Source organism: Cupressus sempervirens, chromosome 3 (assembly GCF_028749045.1).
Source record: "Cupressus sempervirens isolate cs-2001-9-10 chromosome 3, ASM2874904v1, whole genome shotgun sequence".
NCBI lineage: Eukaryota > Viridiplantae > Streptophyta > Pinopsida > Cupressales > Cupressaceae > Cupressus > Cupressus sempervirens.
In genome coordinates, this window is record NC_143120.1 from 14401606 (window position 1) to 14421074 (window position 19469).

General features: G+C 37.5%; 1 protein-coding gene across 2 annotated transcripts in view; it reads left to right on the forward strand.

Annotated features, from left to right (window-relative positions):
* Positions 1-19469, forward strand: part of LOC149564500 (uncharacterized) — a 165700-nt gene that overhangs the window by 49685 nt on the left and 96546 nt on the right. For both annotated transcript variants that reach the window (XM_089818042.1, XM_089818043.1), the window contains exons 3-5: positions 10210-10246; positions 10429-10507; positions 10673-10734. In XM_089818042.1, the coding sequence (XP_089674168.1) occupies positions 10210-10246; positions 10429-10507; positions 10673-10734 (178 nt within the window). The remainder of the gene's footprint in view (positions 1-10209; positions 10247-10428; positions 10508-10672; positions 10735-19469) is intronic.

The following is a 19469-nucleotide window of genomic DNA, read 5'->3' on the forward strand; positions in this document are numbered from 1 at the left end:
TTTGTGCCTGAAATGCACTACACCCAACAAGATCAAAATGTGCCCCCCAAAGAGGGAGAGTCGGAGATTCAATTTGGCACAGTGGGTAGTCCGGGTGGTTCTAGTGGTTCCAGACAACGTGCTACGGAAGCTCAAGTTGACAGAGATGCCTTGCAAGCATTTCGGAATATCGCAGTCGGGCAACAGTAGATGACAGATGTATTGCAACAGTTATCTAATACTCTACAACAGATAACACTGCCTCAGGATCGAGGTAGAAAGACGGACTAAGATGTTTTTGTTGGTTCCTACAGTTCATGTATGGATGTAGGGCCTAGGGTTGATGACAGGAATAGGACCGAGGATCACGTCAGGTGGATGATAGGGTGGACAAGATAGGTTATTTGGTGCTCAAGACAGGCCACAGAGACCCAATTTTTTGAGACCTAAATCAGATATAATTAGCACTACTTCTAATGCTGCTCCATTTGTTGATGATGTGTTGACTTACTTTCATGAGTGGGATGCTCTTCCTTAGGCATTAAAAGAAAACTTGAGTTTTGATAGATATTTGACATAGAAGTGTGAGCATTCTAGGGGTAGGCTTGCTACTGACAGTCAGCGGCTCAGGTATACTGAGCTCTAGCAAGCAGCTAGTAAGATGACATTGGCTCATTTTGATGGGAGCAGTAGAGTGACTGCTAGAGCTTGGGTCCACAAGCTCGACATCTACCTTTCCTTGCATCCTATGACTGAGGAGGATGCCATCAGGTTTGCTATGCTACACCTTGATGGAGTTGCGCACGATTGGTGGTATTATGGTTTGGTATCTCTCCATCATGATCAGATCATTTCATATCAGGAGTTTGTTGATAGATTGATAGAATATTTTGACAAGAAGGATCCTGAGGTTTATTTTAGGGAGTTGGCTCAGTTACAACAGACAGTTGGTTTGGAGGCATTCATTAGTGAGTTTCAAAGGTTGTTAGTGATGGTGTATGACATTTCTGAGCGAAGGAGAGTTATGCTTTTCATTGAGGGCCTTGTTGAGCCACTCAGAAGGTGGGTTAAGTCATTAGACCCCCCATCATTACAGGAGGCAATGAAAAAGGCCCATAATTTAGAAGCCTCTACATCTAGAGGCAAGTTTGCCTCAAAGCCTACTACGTCCTCCTATGATAGGGCACCTCCCCAGAGAGAGGAGAAGACTGAGGGTAAGAATCCTACTGCAACACCTTTGGACTAGGAAACGATTAATGATTTAAGGAGGAAGTTGTGTTTCTATTGCAGGGGTCCCTATGATGTCAACCATGACTGCCCCATGAAGCCTAAGGGTAAAAATAGGATGATGGAATGGTTCTATGATGATGATGATAGTACTGAATTTCAAGAACCGTTAGGGCTAGGGATTAGGATCAGCATAGGAGTGATGATGTTGATGATGAGGTGGATGATTCCAACCTCAAGGTAGCTTATTTATCTAGCATGAGGAAGGAGGGAGCTTTCTGGATGCATGGGCTCATAGCTGGACAAAGTATTGTTGCTTTATTTGATACTGGAGCTATATATAATTTTATTGATGCTCATTTGCTTATTAGGAGGGGTATGCAAACTAAGGATTTCAAGGGCCTACAAGTACAAGTGGCTGATGGTTACACCTTGAAGTGTAACAAGATGATTACAGATCTTCCTGTGAAACTTAATACATATGCTTTCACTACAGATTTTTATGAGGTGGACAATGGGGGGACAAATATAGTTCTTGGTATGGCATGGTTACACACACTTAAGGATATCTACCTGAGCATTGAGAAGATGGAGATGAGGTTCATTAAGGACAGGCAACCCTAAGTCCTTAAAGCAATCCGTAATGATGAGTTGAACTAAATTTCTCTTAGGCATATGCAGCACTTGGTTCGTCACGAGGATATTGTTGACTGGGCAGTAGAGTGTAGAATTATGCCAACACAAAAGAATATTATGGGGGTAGAATATCATCCTAATATCTAGCAATTGAGGATTGAACACTCTAAAGTGTTTAATGACTTACCTCCTTGTAGGTCACCAGATTGCGGGATTGACCATATTATTGAGCTGGAAGAAGGCACTAAGCCTATTATGATTACTCCTTACTGCCATCCAAAGAGGCTCAAAGATGAGATTGAAAAAACTATTCAGGAGCTACTTGATCAAGGACATGTCAGGCCAAGTAAATCCCCATTTGCTTCTTCAGTTGTTCTAGTAAAGAAGAAGGATGGTACCCTCCGGATGTGCATTAATTACCGGATGTTGAATAAGAGGACCATTAAAAACTGGTATCCCATTCCATGGATTGATGAGCTCATTGATGAATTGCATGGGGCAAAGTATTTTTCGAAGATTGATCTGAGATCTGGCTATCATCAAATCCGGGTTAGAGAGCAGGACATTGAGAAGACAACATTTAGGTGTCATTGTGGGCATTTTGAATTCTTGGTCATGCCCTTTGGTCTTACCAATGCTCCTATTACTTTTTAGTCCACTATGAACTGGGTATTCCACAATCAGCTCTGCAGGTTTGTGTTGGTCTTCTTTGACAATATTCTGATTTATAGTAAGACTCGGGATGACCATGTGGTTCCCCTGGATACAGTTTTGGGTATTCTGGATCAGGATTCCTTGTATGCCAAAGAGTCCAAGTGTACTCTTGGTATGACAAAGTTACTTTATGTGGGACATATTATCAATGCCGATGGAGTTCGTATGGACCTAGATAAGATCCGTGCTATTATAGAGTGGCCTACACTAGAGATGCTGACACTGTTACGAGGGTTGATTGGTCTTTGTGCTTTTTACCGTAGGTTTGTGGCCAGTTTCTCATGACATGCTGCTCCCCTTACAAATTTGACCCGCAAAGGTGCTTTTTAGTGGTCAGCTCAGGTACAAGAATGTTTCAAGAAGTTTAAGACTATTATAACCTCATATCTAGTATTGGCTTTACTTGGTTTTTCTAGGCCTTTTGATTTGCATTGTGATGCCTCTAGAGAAGGCAATTACGGGGTCCTAAGAGAACTTTTAGCGTTTATGATAAGGAAATGTTAGCTATCATGCATGCTTTGGTTAAATTCAGGTAGTATTTGGTGGGTAGCAAGTCTGCATTAAAACTGATTATAATAGCTTGAGACATTTCTTGGGACAGAGATTTGAATGAAAGGCAGTAGAAATGGGTCAGCAAACTATAGTCTTATGATTTTGATATCTCCTATATCAAGGGGACTCAAACTATTGTTCCGGATGCTCTTTCGAGGAGACCTCACCTTTGTGTAGTTTCTGATATTTCAAAGGATTGGAGGCATTTAATTGTAGCTGAAATGCCAAGGATCAGTGGGCGACAAGTATTGTGGATTGTAGTATTCAGGATGACAGATATTCAGTTCCAGATGAGTTGATTATCTACAAGGGGCGGATTTATCTGATTCCAGAGTTAGAGGTGCGTAAGATGATTTTACGGGCATTCCATGATTCTCCTATGGCTGGTCATCTGGGGTTTTTTAAGACTTATAGATAGGTTCGGGAGAGATTCACATGGAAGGGCTTGAAGGATGGTGTTCATCACTATGTCCAAGAATGTTCGGTTTGTCAGCAAAATAAACACGAACACACATACCCTACTGGTCTATTACAGCCACTCCCTATTCTTGAAGGGAAGTGGGAGGGAATCTCCATGGACTTCATTGTGGGTTTGCTTAGGGCCCAAGAGCAACATTGTATATATGTGGTTGTAGATAGACTCACAAAGTATGCTCATTTCTTCCCTATCACCACTACCTATTCAGTTGTGCAGTTGGCTGAATTATTTTTCAGAGAGGTTTTCAGGTTTAGTGACTGTAACAGTAGATTTATGAGCCATTCTAGCAGTAGATTTTTAGATTGTGTAGGACTGAGTTGACTCCTAGCACCAACTACCATCTGCAGATTGATAGCCAGACAGAAATAGTGAACAAGTGGGTTGAAGGTTATTTGCAGAATTATGTCTCTTCTCAGCAGAAGGCATGGGTAGAATGGATTCACTTATGCGAGTATTGTTACAATTCCACTCATCACATGACTATACAGATGTCGCATTTCAGAGCTCTATATTGTTATGATCTGCCTAGTTTTTTGGATTTGTTATGTTGTGATGGTAGAGTACCGAGTGCCAGGGAGTTGCTACAGGACAGCGAAGATGTAGTAAGGACTTTGAAAGATAATATACAGAGGGCACAAAATTAGAAAAAGTAGTATGCTGATCAGAAGAGAACAACTTGAACTTATCAAGTAGGGGACATGGTCTACTTGATGTTGCAGCCATATCGACAGCCTACGCTCAAGAAGAGTGGAGCTAAGAAGCTTAAGCCGCGATATTATAGACCCTTTTGGATTGTGCGGTGGGTTGGTGAGGTAGCATATGAGTTGCAGTTGCTTGATGATAGAAAAGTTCATAATGTGTTTCATGTTTCATGCTTTAAAGGGGCTTTGGGTCATCATGTGAGACCTTCTCTTGTTTTGCCTCCGTTGCATGATGAAGGGAGATTGGAGTTGATTCTAGAAACAATACTTGATACTAGAGAAAGGCAATTGTGACGGAGGACCATTCGTGAGTTTTTAGTTAAGTGGCAAAATCTTCCAGATGAGGATGCTACTTGGGAGCCGGAAGATATTTTACAGCATTCCGGACTTCAATTGCTTGAGGACAAATAATCTTGGGGAGAGAGGACTGTAATGTCCCCGATTTAGTAGGTCTTCAAAGTGTGGATTTGTTAGCTCATTATCGTGCCCCTCGCGAGCCGATGACTGGATTTGGGGGTCTTTGTCATGAGATTGCTGTTCTTGGACTTACTATTTTTAGTAAGTTTCTTTTGGTCAGTTGCTATTTTTGGATTGAGTAGTTCAGGCAGGATGGTTCTCTGATTCTGGATGTTTGGTCTCTCTGGAATTCTCTATTGAAGCTCTTTATCGGCACGCTTATTGACTTAATGATGATTTAGTTCACATTTAATAAGCATCATACTTTATATTATGAAGTGTTATAACTTTATATTATAAAGTTGCTTTTTAAGTGGAAGGTGTGAAAGTGAAGCTAGATGGCTCAATTTGTGTTATAAATACAACTTTTTTGTTGAGGAGAGAACATCTTGAATAATATTAAATTTCTTGTGCACTTGGCTAAGGGTTTCTTCTGAATTCTAAAAGTTCTATGATATTGTCATTGGCAATTGCCCATTTTCCCTACTATTTAATCTGTGACTAAGAAGAACTCTTTGCTAGTAGTATTCTGGTGGATTTGAGAAGAGAAATCATTGAATTATTCTGGACAATTAACTGGTGTTGAAGTAGTTCGAAATTGAGACTTTACTAGACAACAATTTATCTCTGCAAGACAATGTCTTGATTCTTATTTACATAATTGGCAATCTCTGAGCCAAATCGTGTCTATAGAGGTTGGGCGGCAAGTGGGTCCCAAGCCATTTCCTTGATCCATGACCCCATTACAGTTCAATACAATAATTACAGGGGCTTGCAACTTATGTTTGTGGATTGCGATCTCATTCGGGTCCAATATTACAATGTTTTGTGGGGGCGACAATCAACTTGACAAGAGGCTAATGCCCCTTTTGGTGGCCTGTGATTTCCTTATTGCTCCAGCATTTTCCTTAACTAGTCACAGCTGTTCTATATGACTTGCAACTTACATAATTGGGGCTGCGGATTGTTGGTAAAGGACCGGTGTGCAAAATCAGAGGGAAGAAGTGATTTTGTGGGTCTCTGCGTTTGGAATTCGAGCTAGATTGATCAATCCTAAGACCGACGGATTGGAGGATAAACTGAATTAGTTGCATCAAGTGGGGCAAATACAAACAAGTTCTTGTTATTGTGAATTTGTATTTAATTAGTGGAAGCGATATTATATTCAGATTTTTCCAAATAGTATTCATAATTATGGTAATTCTGAAAGTAGTGTTTTCCTTGGCAAAAGTTATTTCTTGTTTCCCTTTTATATTTGTCGCATTTAAAAATACAAAGAAAACATAAATATCAAAATACCAAAAAATCAGTCTCTTCCTCAACATTCCAGTTAGAAGCTAGTTTAGGTCTTTACAAATGAGAAGTTCAATAATAAAATTTGCATCCTTTACTCACCCTTCACAATCAACCGCCCTCAAAAACATTGCCCCCTTGGGGCAGACAACAGTCACATTTATTAATGGACAGTTTTCGCAATCTTTCCATCCATCAGAGACAATGCTCAACCCCGTTTGGATCTAAGAATCTCTTATTGGTTTGAGGAGGTTTTCTACATTCTTTCTGTCATTATGCAATATGGTGTTTCTCAACTTTTCATATCTAAAGGCTCGGTAACCACAAGGTGCTTCATTTATTGCTTGCACCATCTCTCTCCAATAGTGTGATCTCACTAGATTGAATGAAACACCATTCGTAATGAGGCAATGTCCAATCTTTATGTCAGCTATTTCTCTCTTTTCATTTTCAAATGCCTTATCTAATGGACCTCTTTTATTTGATGGGGGTGTTTCTATTTCATCTTCATCCATAGACGGGGTAGGTAAGAAGGGATGTGGTCTAGTGGTTTTTTGAGAGGGTGTTGTTGGTGGTTTTTGCTTTGATTTATCTTTTTTCGCCTTTGACACTAGCCTATCAGCCACTTGTTCTTTTAACATGCCTGCTATTTGAGAAGCCAGCAACCCCTTTTTACGTCCCTTCGGGGGTCCCTCACACATGCTAATCCCTTGACCTGGTGGGCCTATCAAATGATGTTTAACCCAGCAATATGAGCTTCTATATTGGTTTTGGCAAAAAATGCATTTCCATATATACCCTCCCCCTTCAACACATTGCTCAATTCTTGTTGTATACTTCCACAAAGGAGAGCTTTTATCAATTTTAAATCTTTGGGATCCCACCCCACCCATTGAACCCTGACTACTCAATCTATGATTCTTGCATTTTGATCAACAAATCGTTGATTTTGACAAGTACCTCCATTCGTAGTATCTGTTGTACAATGTTCTGTTCCGCGCAATTGTTTGTTGAGGTACCTATGGTGTCCCTCAAGTGTGCACTCTCCGCCTATGTCACTTTCTCAATTTCCTTCCGGACTTCCTCCAACCTCTTCTTTTCTTCCGCCAGGTTGGGGTATAGTTTTGCTTGTTTGCGTGTGATTGCCAGTAGCTCCTCTTCATCCGTCCCAATGATGATCGGATTCACTCCAAACTTCGAGCACTTGGCATCTTCATGATCACCAAGTCTACACCATCTACATAATAATTTTGGTGTGTTTTCCGTTGTACAGTCTCGGGCAAAGTGGTCCCACAAATTACATGCTCGGCATTGAATGATCGGCCGTCCGTTAGCATCATACTGAATTCAACTTCGGCTGCCATTATTATTGTTATTGTTCGCATTGTTGTTTTGCCCGCGTCTATTATTTCTGTACCCTCCGAACGTGGCACCCTCCGTACTTGTATTCCCACTCCCTCCAAAGGCAAAAGCCTACTGTGTTAGGAACACTTGTTGAGATCCTTTGGTTTTCATGTTGAAGGGGCATTCTTTTGTGGAATGTCCCATGATCTGGCAGATCTCGTAGAACTGGTTCTTTGGACAAGGGCCCTTTGTGTAACCTTCTACCTTACATTCCGTGCACCATAGCTCGCTTCCCTTTGTTTCTTTCTGCATGTTCTTAAATTTCTTCATCATCCGGATCATGTCCTTCTGGAGAGCTCAGACCTTCTTGCTGCTATTTTCATCATCACTGCTCTCTTCTTCCGAAGACGCATCATCGTCTGACTCGGATGAGCTACTCTTCTTCTTCTTTGTTTTCTGCTCACTTTCCAAGTTCATCACCCGATTTTATGCTTCAATGTATGACAACAACGGCACAATCTTCATCTTCTTCCGCAACTTTAGGCATAGACCTTCAACGAACCATCCTTTTTGTAGCCCATCTGCCGGCTTATTTTCCATTTTATTTATTAAGTCTTTTAATTTCCTAGCGTATACTCGGACAGTTTCATTCTTCCCTTGCTTTGTATTGTATATCTCTACTACGATCTCATTGTCGTCGCGCAACAGTTGAAATTTTGTGATAAACTCCTTAATGTTGTCCCAACTAGTTAACTTTTGGGGATCTGTATCAGCAAACCAATCAATTGCGACACCCCCTAGGGTTGCCGGAAATTGCTGGACCCATTCGTTTGTATTTGTTATACCATTTGCCCTCCAAATCGTTTCGCATGTTTTACAGTGTCAGATTGGATCAACCATACCATCGCCCTCAAACTTCGACAACTTTTCCTTTGGTCCTGCCATCACTACTGGATTTTGTACACGGGCATTGTTCGGTCCTGCAACATTGGCACTATTCACTCCCACACCGACGCTTTGTACTCCCACATCGGCGCTTTGCACTCCCACACCGTGGCTTTGCACCCCCACACCGTGGCTATCTGCACTCCCACGCCGGTGATCTGTACTCCCACACTAGCGATCTGCACTCCCACACCGGCGCTCTCTCCAACAGTTGTCTTATCTCCAACAGCTGTGTTCTCTGGTGAAGAAGGGTCTTCCCATTCTGGAAGTGTATCACGGACGAAGAGTTCACTCCACGCTCATGCTCCCTCGGCACTCCGAGCCGTGCGAGTTAATTCCCTTCCATCTAGATTCTCTTCCCTTGGTGAATACAGGTTCAAAAAATCGTCTCTTGCTTCTTCCACCAATTCCACCTGCTGTCGAGTCTCCTCCAACAATTCCTCAGCACTTCGGTGCCCGTCGGCAATCTTCTAAAACCTTCGTTTGCGTTCGGCCTGCTACGCCAAAATTAAATTTCCTTGAGTTGTGCGGATTTCGTCTTTGTCCTTCAGCTTATTCTTATTTTTGTTTAACTGATTCGGTATCAGTCTTCATTCCAACCTTTGTTCCAGGTCCATCGGGCAACGGCGCCAAATGTTTACTTTACTGGGGTAAAGAAATTAATGCATATAGACAATGGACAAGAACAACAGATCTCCTTGTACTATTCGCATATGCCAAGAGATTACATACAGATGATAAGATGATTTACAATGATCTCAGATGGGGTATAAATATTTTCCGTCGAAGCTTCCCGAAGGGGTCCATCGGCTACATAACAATACTAATCTATCCGTCAGCTACAAATCTTTATCGATGACATGAACCCGTCAGCTACAAAATCTTTACTGATGACAACACCCTGTCGGCTACACAATATTTACAGACAACACTGTTTGTGGATGATTTTTCTACATTTACTTGCGTAACAGTTTCAAAAGACAAATAAGAAGTATTTGAAAGGTTTAAAGTTTAAGATCTTCAGGTCTATGATTGAGAAGGAAAGTGGTTTGAAACTTAAGCGCCTCAGATCTGATAGAAGTGGTGAGTGTACCTCTCACAAATTTGATGAATATTGTGAAAAACATGGTACCAAAAGACATTAGTTGAGAGAAGAAATGAGACAATTAAAGAAATGTCAAGAACCTTGATTAATGAGGCTAAAATATCTGATATGTTTTGCGTAGAGGCAATTCATAAAGAAGTATCAGTTAAGGACAAACATCAAGAAAACCCCCTATGAATTGTGGCATGGCAGACCTGCTTCTGTTAAATACATTAGGGTATTCGGCAGTAGATGTTATATTAGAAAGGATGAACATGGTTTGGGCAGTTTTGATTCTAGGTGTGATGGTGGAAAATTCCTTGGATATTCCAATTATAGAAAAGCTTGTAAATGCTACAAAAATGTTGGAAAGGAACCCTTGAAAACGTGTGAATATTAGGCATGGTACTCAGAAGGTGTTGGCCATTGATTGTATTCATTTTCTTAAGACAGTTGTTGCAAATATACATTTATTTGTGTTGATGTATTTTGTTTGGTCATATGACTGCATGTCTTGTACAAGGATACATCCTTGGCTTTAGATTATTAACACTCTAGCATTTGCATGTAAATGGTCATTTAAGATTTTGCATATAGCTTCACACAATGCATGCTTTGTTAATTGTATCCAATATATCAATGGTCTAGTTGTGCAAATATTTCTTGCAAGCGATTTGTATCCACTTGTTGGATTTGACCTTTAATACTTTAAGCCATAGTTTTTCATACATTTTCAGCATTTTGATGTTCACACTTTTCTTATGACCAAATAACTCAATTTGGCAATCTTCTTTTTGCAGTGCAGAACGTGCTGGGAGGATATCTGATCTTAAATTGGTGAGGACATCTATTTTTTAACAGAAATAAATTTTGGAATAAAACTGATTATTTCAATGTCATTATATTGCAGAGGTTGTGATCTGTGCTAAGTAGTTTCAGGATTTTGAATAAAGAACAAAGCTTGAAGTTAAATGTTGCCTTCTTCTGCACATTTTTTTTACATTAAATTTATTTTTCAGGTGCAAGAGGAGCTATCTTCTCCATCAATTGGGGAAGTTCAAGTTACAATAAAAGCTATTGGTCTGAATTTTGCGGATGGTATTTATTGCTTCTGAGAATAACCTATTTATGATTTATGAGGTTTATCTATACTAGTAGCATATTCTTGAAGTTGTATTTTGCTTCAGTTCATTGGCCCTTTTGTTATTTTATGTTCTAACACTACGAATGATCTAATGCTTTTTGAAAATTTCCCTACTACAGTCTTCACATGCTTGGGCTTGTACTCAGCAACACCTCAAGGTAGATACACTCCTGGACTCGAGGTATTTATTTCTTCTCATTTGCATCCATTTTCTGTTACCATGTCTCCAAACATATTCCACTGCCTGTTTGAAAATGAAAAGATCTGGGAAATCGGCATAAAGTTTAGCATGCAGATGGAGATTTCGGACTATTTCTAAATGTCAAAAGTCTATGCTTTCCTTATACTGTAAATTGAGATGTCTTCAAGAAATGCTGCAAGGTGATTTCTAAAATAGGGTCTGAAGAGACGATTTACCATTCACATGCATCTAATTGGAGGATTTGGTACAGTTTTACCCAATTACTTTGAAATACTGACCCAAAAGGTTTGGAGGATGGGTCTGAAGAGATGATTTACCATTCTCATGCATCTAATTGGAGGATTTGGTAGAGTTTCTTCCAATTACTTTGAAATACTGACCCAAAAGGTTTGGAGGATTTGGTAAAATTAATGCAAGAGCTTTTGGTGGTTTTATTTCAACAAATCAATACTATTATTATTTTTGTTTGCAAAATATTGTATTTCTATCTAGATGAACAATGTGTGCAATGTGTACAAGATAACGTATGAGCAGTCCCCAAATACATGTACAATATGAAATATATAGGTAGGTTGGCATTGGTTGAATGCCAATCATGCAAATTAACTTCTTCTTCACACTTCTCACTTAAGAGGCTTCATCTTCACAATTGCAATTTATAAGATGAGATAATATAATGTGCCTTATAATAATGAAAGCCTCATTAATAACTTAATAAAATATGAACTCCATGAATAATATGCACAATCAACTACAGATGACGACCGATCAACTGAGCCACCACTGCTCTCTCAAAAATATCAATCACCCATAATTAGACTTGCTACAAATAGCAAGTTTGCCTCACAGACCTAATGGGGTCCTTTCTTTTCATTTCCTTTATTACCCCTGTTATAGTGGGTGTTACTCTTGAACTCTTTGCCCCCATTTCCCTTGGGTTCTAGTTTATTGGGCTTGAAGTTCTTAAAATGTTTTTTGGGTGGCCTTGAATCTGATCCTTCTGTGTTCCAACTAGTTTTCCTCTTATTATCCTAGATAGAGTCATCCCTTTTTATTTTGTGCTCCTGATGGACAACTTTCTCAAGAGCTTCCTCCATAGTTCGTGGAGCAAGGACATCCATTGCTCCCCAAATCCTATTGTTTAATTCCATAATGAACTTTCTAACTTTTAGGTTATTTTCTTGCTAGTATGGGGGTACATACTTCAGCAGTTGAGTGAACTTTTCCCAGTACTTGTGTACAGTCATAACCCCTTGCTTAAGGTTTAGAAAGTCTAACAATTTCTGATTGTAGAAGGTCTGGAGTAACCATCGGTTCTTAAAGATGGAGACAATTTGGTCCCATGTAACTTCAGTTGTCTTAATGTTGAGTTCTTAGTGTTTCCCCACCAAGTAGTTGCTTCACTTGAAAGGTGGTTCCCCACATTGCCTTGGAAGTTTTGGAAAAACTCCTAATTTCAAAGTATTGTCCCATTTTGGTTAGCCAGGTCTCTGCATCCTCCTCAAATTTGGAGCTCGGGAACCTAGGTGATTTGATCTTTTTAATATCTGAGGACAAGTCACTAACTATTTCTAGTTTTTTTTGTTTCTCAGTTTGGGTGGGTGAAGCTTGAGTACCCCTTTTGCTGTGATCAAAATTTTCAGGTTCAGTTCTAGGTGGAAGGGAGGAATGTGTCTCCTCTTAACCTTGCCCGATCTGGGCTACCAAATCATTCATTTTCTTTTCCATGTGTTCCAGCTTTGTTTGCATGTCTTGCAAAACTTGTAGCAATAGATCTGAGGGAATCTGTGGGTTGACTTCATTGTCACTTCATTATCTATGGTGTTCCCATTGCTATTTATGTTTCCTATTTTTTTTAAAGTCTCCTATTGATCAGAACATGATTCATTATGATCCAGAGGAGGCCGACAAAAGCAGAAATGGGAAATACCGAAATCTATTTTTCTAGTATTTTCGATACTTTAGTATTTTGCATTTTTGGAGGCCTTCGGAGCATTTTTAGGCATTGAATGGAGATAGAGAATTTGATTACCTTTCCAATGGTGTAAGCAGTGTACATTTTCGAGCTATGTGCTGAAAGTTATGACTTCTACAAGTAAACATTGTTGGTATGTTTGTCGTTGCACCAAAAGCTCGAGCTATCAATGAACGTCACAAACACAGACTTACCAGATCCACGAGAGGTGGTTAAGCCATGTCACGAACCCCAAGGAGGTGCTGACCACCAAGTCAACAATCTCCCCCTTAGCACCAATTGAGGGTTCTACACCGACTGAATGAAGGAGACCTCTTGAGATTCGAACCTGTGACCCAAGGCTTTGATACCAATTGTTGGTATGTTTGTCGTTGCACCAAAAGCTCAAGCTATCAACGAATGTCACAAACACCAAACTTACCAGATCCATGGGAGGTGGTTAAACCATGTCACGAACCTCGAAGGAGGTGCTGACCACCAAGTCAACAGACATAAGATTTGAAATAGTTTTTAAATAGTTTTCATAGTTTTAATATTTTATTATGCAATAAAAATTATGTTAATTGTTCATTTCTTTTTTGAAGGGATGTTGGTGGCCCTTCATATTCATCAAACATTGTATAAACTTGAGTTGTCAATGAAATGAACTACTTTTGGCTTGCATAATCTGTTGTATTGAAATTGTACTATTCGTATTAGAATTAACAATATCGTAGGTATCACACCAAGTGTTGTAATCCAGAATCATAATTCGGATCACTTGTAATAAAAATAAATTTCTTAAATCAATATCATGTTTGCACTTAGATGTATATATGATTGTTAAAAAAAGTACAAAGACAATAGAGATGTTTGCTAATTGCTTATTTTATTGAATTCATCAAAATTGCTAGTTACAACTATAACAAATTTTATTTACAAAAATCTCCTCTTCTGAGGACACTACAAAAGGGAATATGAATTAAAATTCAGATACCCTATTCTCAAGTATTTTGTTTAGTTTCAATCTTGGGCTTATCCTGCCCTGTACATGTTTTGTGATAAATCATGAGAGGATCAGTCTTTTGGGCATTTCATGCCTCAACAAGTTTATTTCTCAGCATTGCCTTCCTAGCAGGAGTCCATCTAACCCTTTCCTTCTTTATTCATTGCAAAGCTTATGCTAGGGTTTCATCATCCTGGGGCATGGAGCAATAGGAATAACATGCTTCAGAATGTTCTTAATTAAATAAAAGAATATGGGTTGTTGGGGTTTCTTGCGAGGAGTCTTCCGGATTTACATCTTGCTAACATATAGATCTGAGTTTCAGATTTTTTGTCTAGTGGTTAAGTGATGAGCCCAAGGTTCAAAGTTGAACCTAGCGCTCTAATACCATATGTAACATATCATCTTATGTGCTATAAAATAAGGATCGAATTCTAGAGATAGTCTATCCTTCATAACAAAATGACATAAGGAAGTTATATTGGTTACTTCATTTAGAAAGAAAAATTGAGTTCAATGTACAAGAACATGTAAACAATAGTTAAGAAGCAATCCTTTCCTAGTTACATGAAAAGAAACTAATATAACTTCCATAACTAATTTCTACCATAATCATTTGATACTATTATGAACACAATTATATATATATACATTTCAGGGAATAAAATTAAAATAAGACGAGGGAACGTACATAAAATCAAGAGTCATACAAGTGTCGATAATTGTTAATGTGTTGTGCAAACCTTGCAATCTGGTGAAGAGGAGAAGCATTGGCATAGGCTTAACCTCCCAACTGCGGACCTTAACTTATTCCCACACAATCTCTTACAAGAAAAACCCTCCCTACCCCAGGGTTAGGCTTAGGGCACCATGGTCCTGTCATCTTAGCATTCCAGTGTTAGAGTGTCAGTTAAGCAACTGACAAAGCAGTGAATATCCTCTATCAATCTCTCCTTTGTCAGCTAGTGCTCTAACCTCTAGTGATCAATTATGGCAAGCTAAGTCACAGTGTTCGACAGATTTGAAGGATCAAATTCAGATATTTTCGAATATTATTTTTTTCTAAAATATTCACAGTTATTCAACCGCAAAAACAAGGACTTTTTCCTGTTGCCATGAATACTTAGAAATTCTTGTTTTCATCTTCTATCGTTCAATTTTAGGGCTTCTGAGTAGGGCCCTTAAACGCATGGAACTACAATTGGTGTATGCAGGTGCAGAAAAGGCAAAAACAATGCGGTGTATTGCAGGTGTAATAGAGGGAGAATCGTCTACCATCATCGTTTGTTTTCTATTAGCGTGAGGAGAGGAGCATCGTTTTATCTGCAGACTAATATCATCCATCTGTTGGGCAGCACCATTATTTTCTATTGTTCAATATTGAAAGTCACTCTTGATAAAGTGACTAGGTCACATTTTAAATGTACTCTTTATTTTCCATGGTTTTCATTTTGACGAGGTCATATTTAAAATGTCTTCTTTATTTTCCATAATGTTAATTTTAAAAGGTATTTCATTGTATGAGTATGAATTTGGTATGATATTTTTCTTTGTAATATGGCCATATTTAATGTTTTTCTATATAATATGGTCACATTTAAAATGTAACATTTGTTTTAAATTGTAAATGAAACATTGTAGAAGTTTAAAAAATATATATATATTTTTTAATAATAGGATTTTTATTTTAAAATTTTAGAATAATAATTGATTAGATATATTTTTTTAACTATTTTATCAAATAGTTTAAAATAAATTCTATTAAAATAATGTTAAATAATATAGTTTTAAAAGGTACTAGTTTTAAATTGTAATTTTGATTATATTGAATTGTTAAGAAATAAAATATTTTTATAATTATTTAATACTATTTTCTCTTATTTTTATAAATTCTTATTAAAAGTTAATAAATAAGAAAATATTATAAAATATTAATATATAATTTAAATAATATTATACAAGGTGAATTTAATTCGATTTTTTCCTCTGAATTTTTCCTCTTCCTGAACTTTATTTGAATTTTATAGTTGTAGAACTCGAATTCAAATTCGAACCTTGTGACTTAGGCGGCAAGCATACCTCTAACCTACCTTGGCCAAGAATTTAGATGGGTAGTGTATAAGCCTGATCACCCACTGCTCAACTTGACAACTGGAAAATACATATATTTGGACAATCATGAGCTGACCCAATATATGCAATTTAAGTTATTCATTTATTCTTGTTACTAACATTTTAAGTTATTCTTGCAGGGACACTTCTCCCCACCCATTCATGCTTGACTTTCCTGGTCTAGGGTGTATCCTAGGAGATTTCTATGTGTACAATGCATTTCAACATATCAATCAGAATTACTTACTCAAGTTTGATTCTTGTCTCAATGGCATATGGATTATACTACTGTACAAGTAAGATTGATGTCTCATGAATTATATAAGAACTAGCTCTATATATGTTGTACACGATATGCATCTTGGGTTGTGATTGCTAAGAAATCAGGAGAAGGTAAAAAGAATGTCAACTAATTATGATTGCGTGGGTTTGTATGATATCCACCACCCAATGTACATGAAAAGAAAAAAATATGAATGGAAATAAAATAGGCTTTTTTATGCTCTCTGAATCGTTATACAAAGCCTTCAGATAAAGCCAATATTGCTTATCCATGAATCGTGGATGCAAGATAACATTACGATCATACACTAACATCAAATATAACCATCTTGGAAATAACTAGAAAAAGACAGAGTACATGTGAAAGTAAAACTTGGGCATATGGTAGCATGACTTGAGAATTGATATTCGCATTCAATGATTGCGGCATGTCACCACAAGCTTCAATCACACGATTTTTTTTTTGAACTGTAAACAATCATTGTTGCTAATTAGTAGCTTGGGGGTGTGGTATGTGCAACAAGAATGATTATATAGCAACATCCGTATGATGGATTCTATACTAAGAACTCAGAGTCTTTTACTTATGAAAAGAGGAGTGCACAAGAGAGAGAGTTCTGCATTGGCAACGTAAATATTCAAATATATCTGTGCACGCTCCCTCAGTTACAAGAAAGGGAGTGACGTAGCATGATCATCCATCTCTCATTAGTAACTCTTCAAAAATCTTTAAAAGAATTTCGAAAAAAGATTAAGGTTGATATGAAGGTGGCAATTTGCTCAACGTCATGGAGACGACAAAAGACATAAAAATATACTTACTCAAGGTTGATATATATATCAAATATGATATATATCATGTGATTCTTTTCCTTTCAATATATTATTTTATACACACATATGTACCTATGTATGTCGATACATGTAGGTGCAGTTATAGGTGTTAAAATATCATGGTGTTAATATATATAGATTTACATTTGTCGATAACTTAATGCCACAAAAATAAAGAGAAGGTAACATCTCCCTTTTCAATAATTGTTTAAATGTTTTCTTGCATCAAGAACTGACCGGATAGCTCATGATTGTCCAAGCTATATTCTATGTTGCCTAGTCGTTAAATCCTTCATCAAGGTGGTTAGAACTCATACTTGATAATCTGTCAATGGACCTTTTGTTTTGGTGCCCCATTCCGTAAATCCCATTTAGCAATGCTTCCCCACTTCGTCTACTCCTGCATCCAAAAGAATATTTCCACAATAATAACATATTCCTCTATTTTAAATCAGGATAGCTAAAAACAAAAATAACTCATAATTGTCACAACGGCTAACTACCATTACCACTAATATTTATCAAAAAATATAAGCATTCATTTTCAATTGAAATAGCAACGAACAACTAACAACTCATTTTCACGTGAATCAAAATGGTTAACCATAATTTCCATTTCACAAGATCATAACATTTGATTGTTTTAACAATCCAATTGCCATTCACATGAAAAATAATATGACTATAAGGTTATTTTAAAAGAGTAAGAATTTGGGATGTAACATGAAAAAACTGAATGAATTGGACACGTGGTAAGAAATATAGAGAGAAATGCAGATAAGGTGTTCACAAACAATTACAAGATGGTAAAGATAAGCGTTGGAAATCCAAGCAAAGGTTAGATTATTGATTCAAAGCAAAAGCCAGTCCTATAGGCTAGGAAGGTGGTGAAGATTTCTAGTAACAATGGAAAAATTGCAGAAAAAACCACTACTGCTAATGTCACTTTTGAAAGTGTAGTGGGAAGTGAATGTCGCAACTAGTGGGAAAATGCTGAAGACAACCATCTATTGAAAGAAGCACTAGGTAGAGCCGAGGTAAACAAAATCATTTTTATGCCCAGTTTTAATTTAAAGGAGTTTGAATCTATATTAAGGAGCATGTTGGTTGGTTATAATAAGAAAGCTCATAAATCTATAATTCAATTCAATAAGGTTTTTCGTATCCCTAACCGAGGACAGGAACTGACAAAAACTCTAATGACAATGGAAGAAAAAAAGAAGTGGTTAGGGTTAATGTGCAAAAATGACCTCACAAAACAGGAATGGGAGAGCATCCTCGGCAAGGAGAATAGTCGGGGCCTAAAGAAAATCCTTATAGCTAATGAAGAATGGAGTTGTAAAAACCCCGACTTGGTTATACGTAAACGACATCAATTTTTTTTATTAATCAGAGATTTGGCATTTAACCAAACACTTGGCAAACATACTTATAGCTGTTGAAAAAGAACCAGAACATAGATTGCTACTGTATATATTAATACCTTTTGAATGCAAATAAATAAAATGTGCAATGCTAACGTATTAAGTTCAAGAAATGATAATCTTTATTTGCTCAAAGCGAAGTTTGATTTATTTATACTAGAATCAACATTAATTAATGATAAACAATGTGGAACCTGGTTGTGCATGAACAGTCTTTCAATACCCAAGGGCAATCTGGAAGTGAATGCAAGGTTCTGTAATGATTTGCAGGTTTTAAATAATGCCACACCTATCTCCCACATTAGTTGCAGCTCTAGCACATAAATACTAGTCGCACAAATCAGTAGCAGACTTGTGATAATGAAATTCAGCCCCAATATACATGTGCAGATGACAATCAGAAAATTTCCCAGATTCACCTCTTTGAATTGTAATGCAACTTCCAGAATTTGATTATTACTTGTCCTTTGAATACCAGGTAATGATCTTCAGAACAACTCTCCAGACTTGAGCACTGTTGTTCAATTTGCATGCAAATTTCCTTTAAACCAATCAATAAGCACAACTCTAATTTTCTCCTTAGTCACAGTAGAAAACAGTAGGAGAAATGACAAAATCACAGTCCAAGAAGCAATTACAATTTACTTCAGCAGCAAATTGCAAGACAAACTCAGAAGGAAACTCAGTATCTCCCAACCACAGTATATACAACAAGAGATATTAATAATAATTTCAGAACTTTAATCCACAATAACCTCAGCTATGGATCAAAGGCACAACCCAGCTTGAAACCCTTATACTTCAGCGAGGGCCACAAAATATGAGAACTCAGAAAAGCCACAAAGCCAACAAAAGCATATAAACTATTCAAGCATGCTTTTCTCAACAAATGCTATAACCTCCAAATTCTCTTTTGTTGCCAAAATGTAACTTTATTCAAGAAGCTTCACCACACAACATTAATTAGAAGCTTCCATTAGATTCTCTCACTCAACTTGGCTTAACTAATTAATAAATGGCTCTTTCCAATGATAACTCAACCTTCAACTTAAGTGAAATTATAAAGTTAAATTATAACTTTATAATAAGCCATTTAATTATT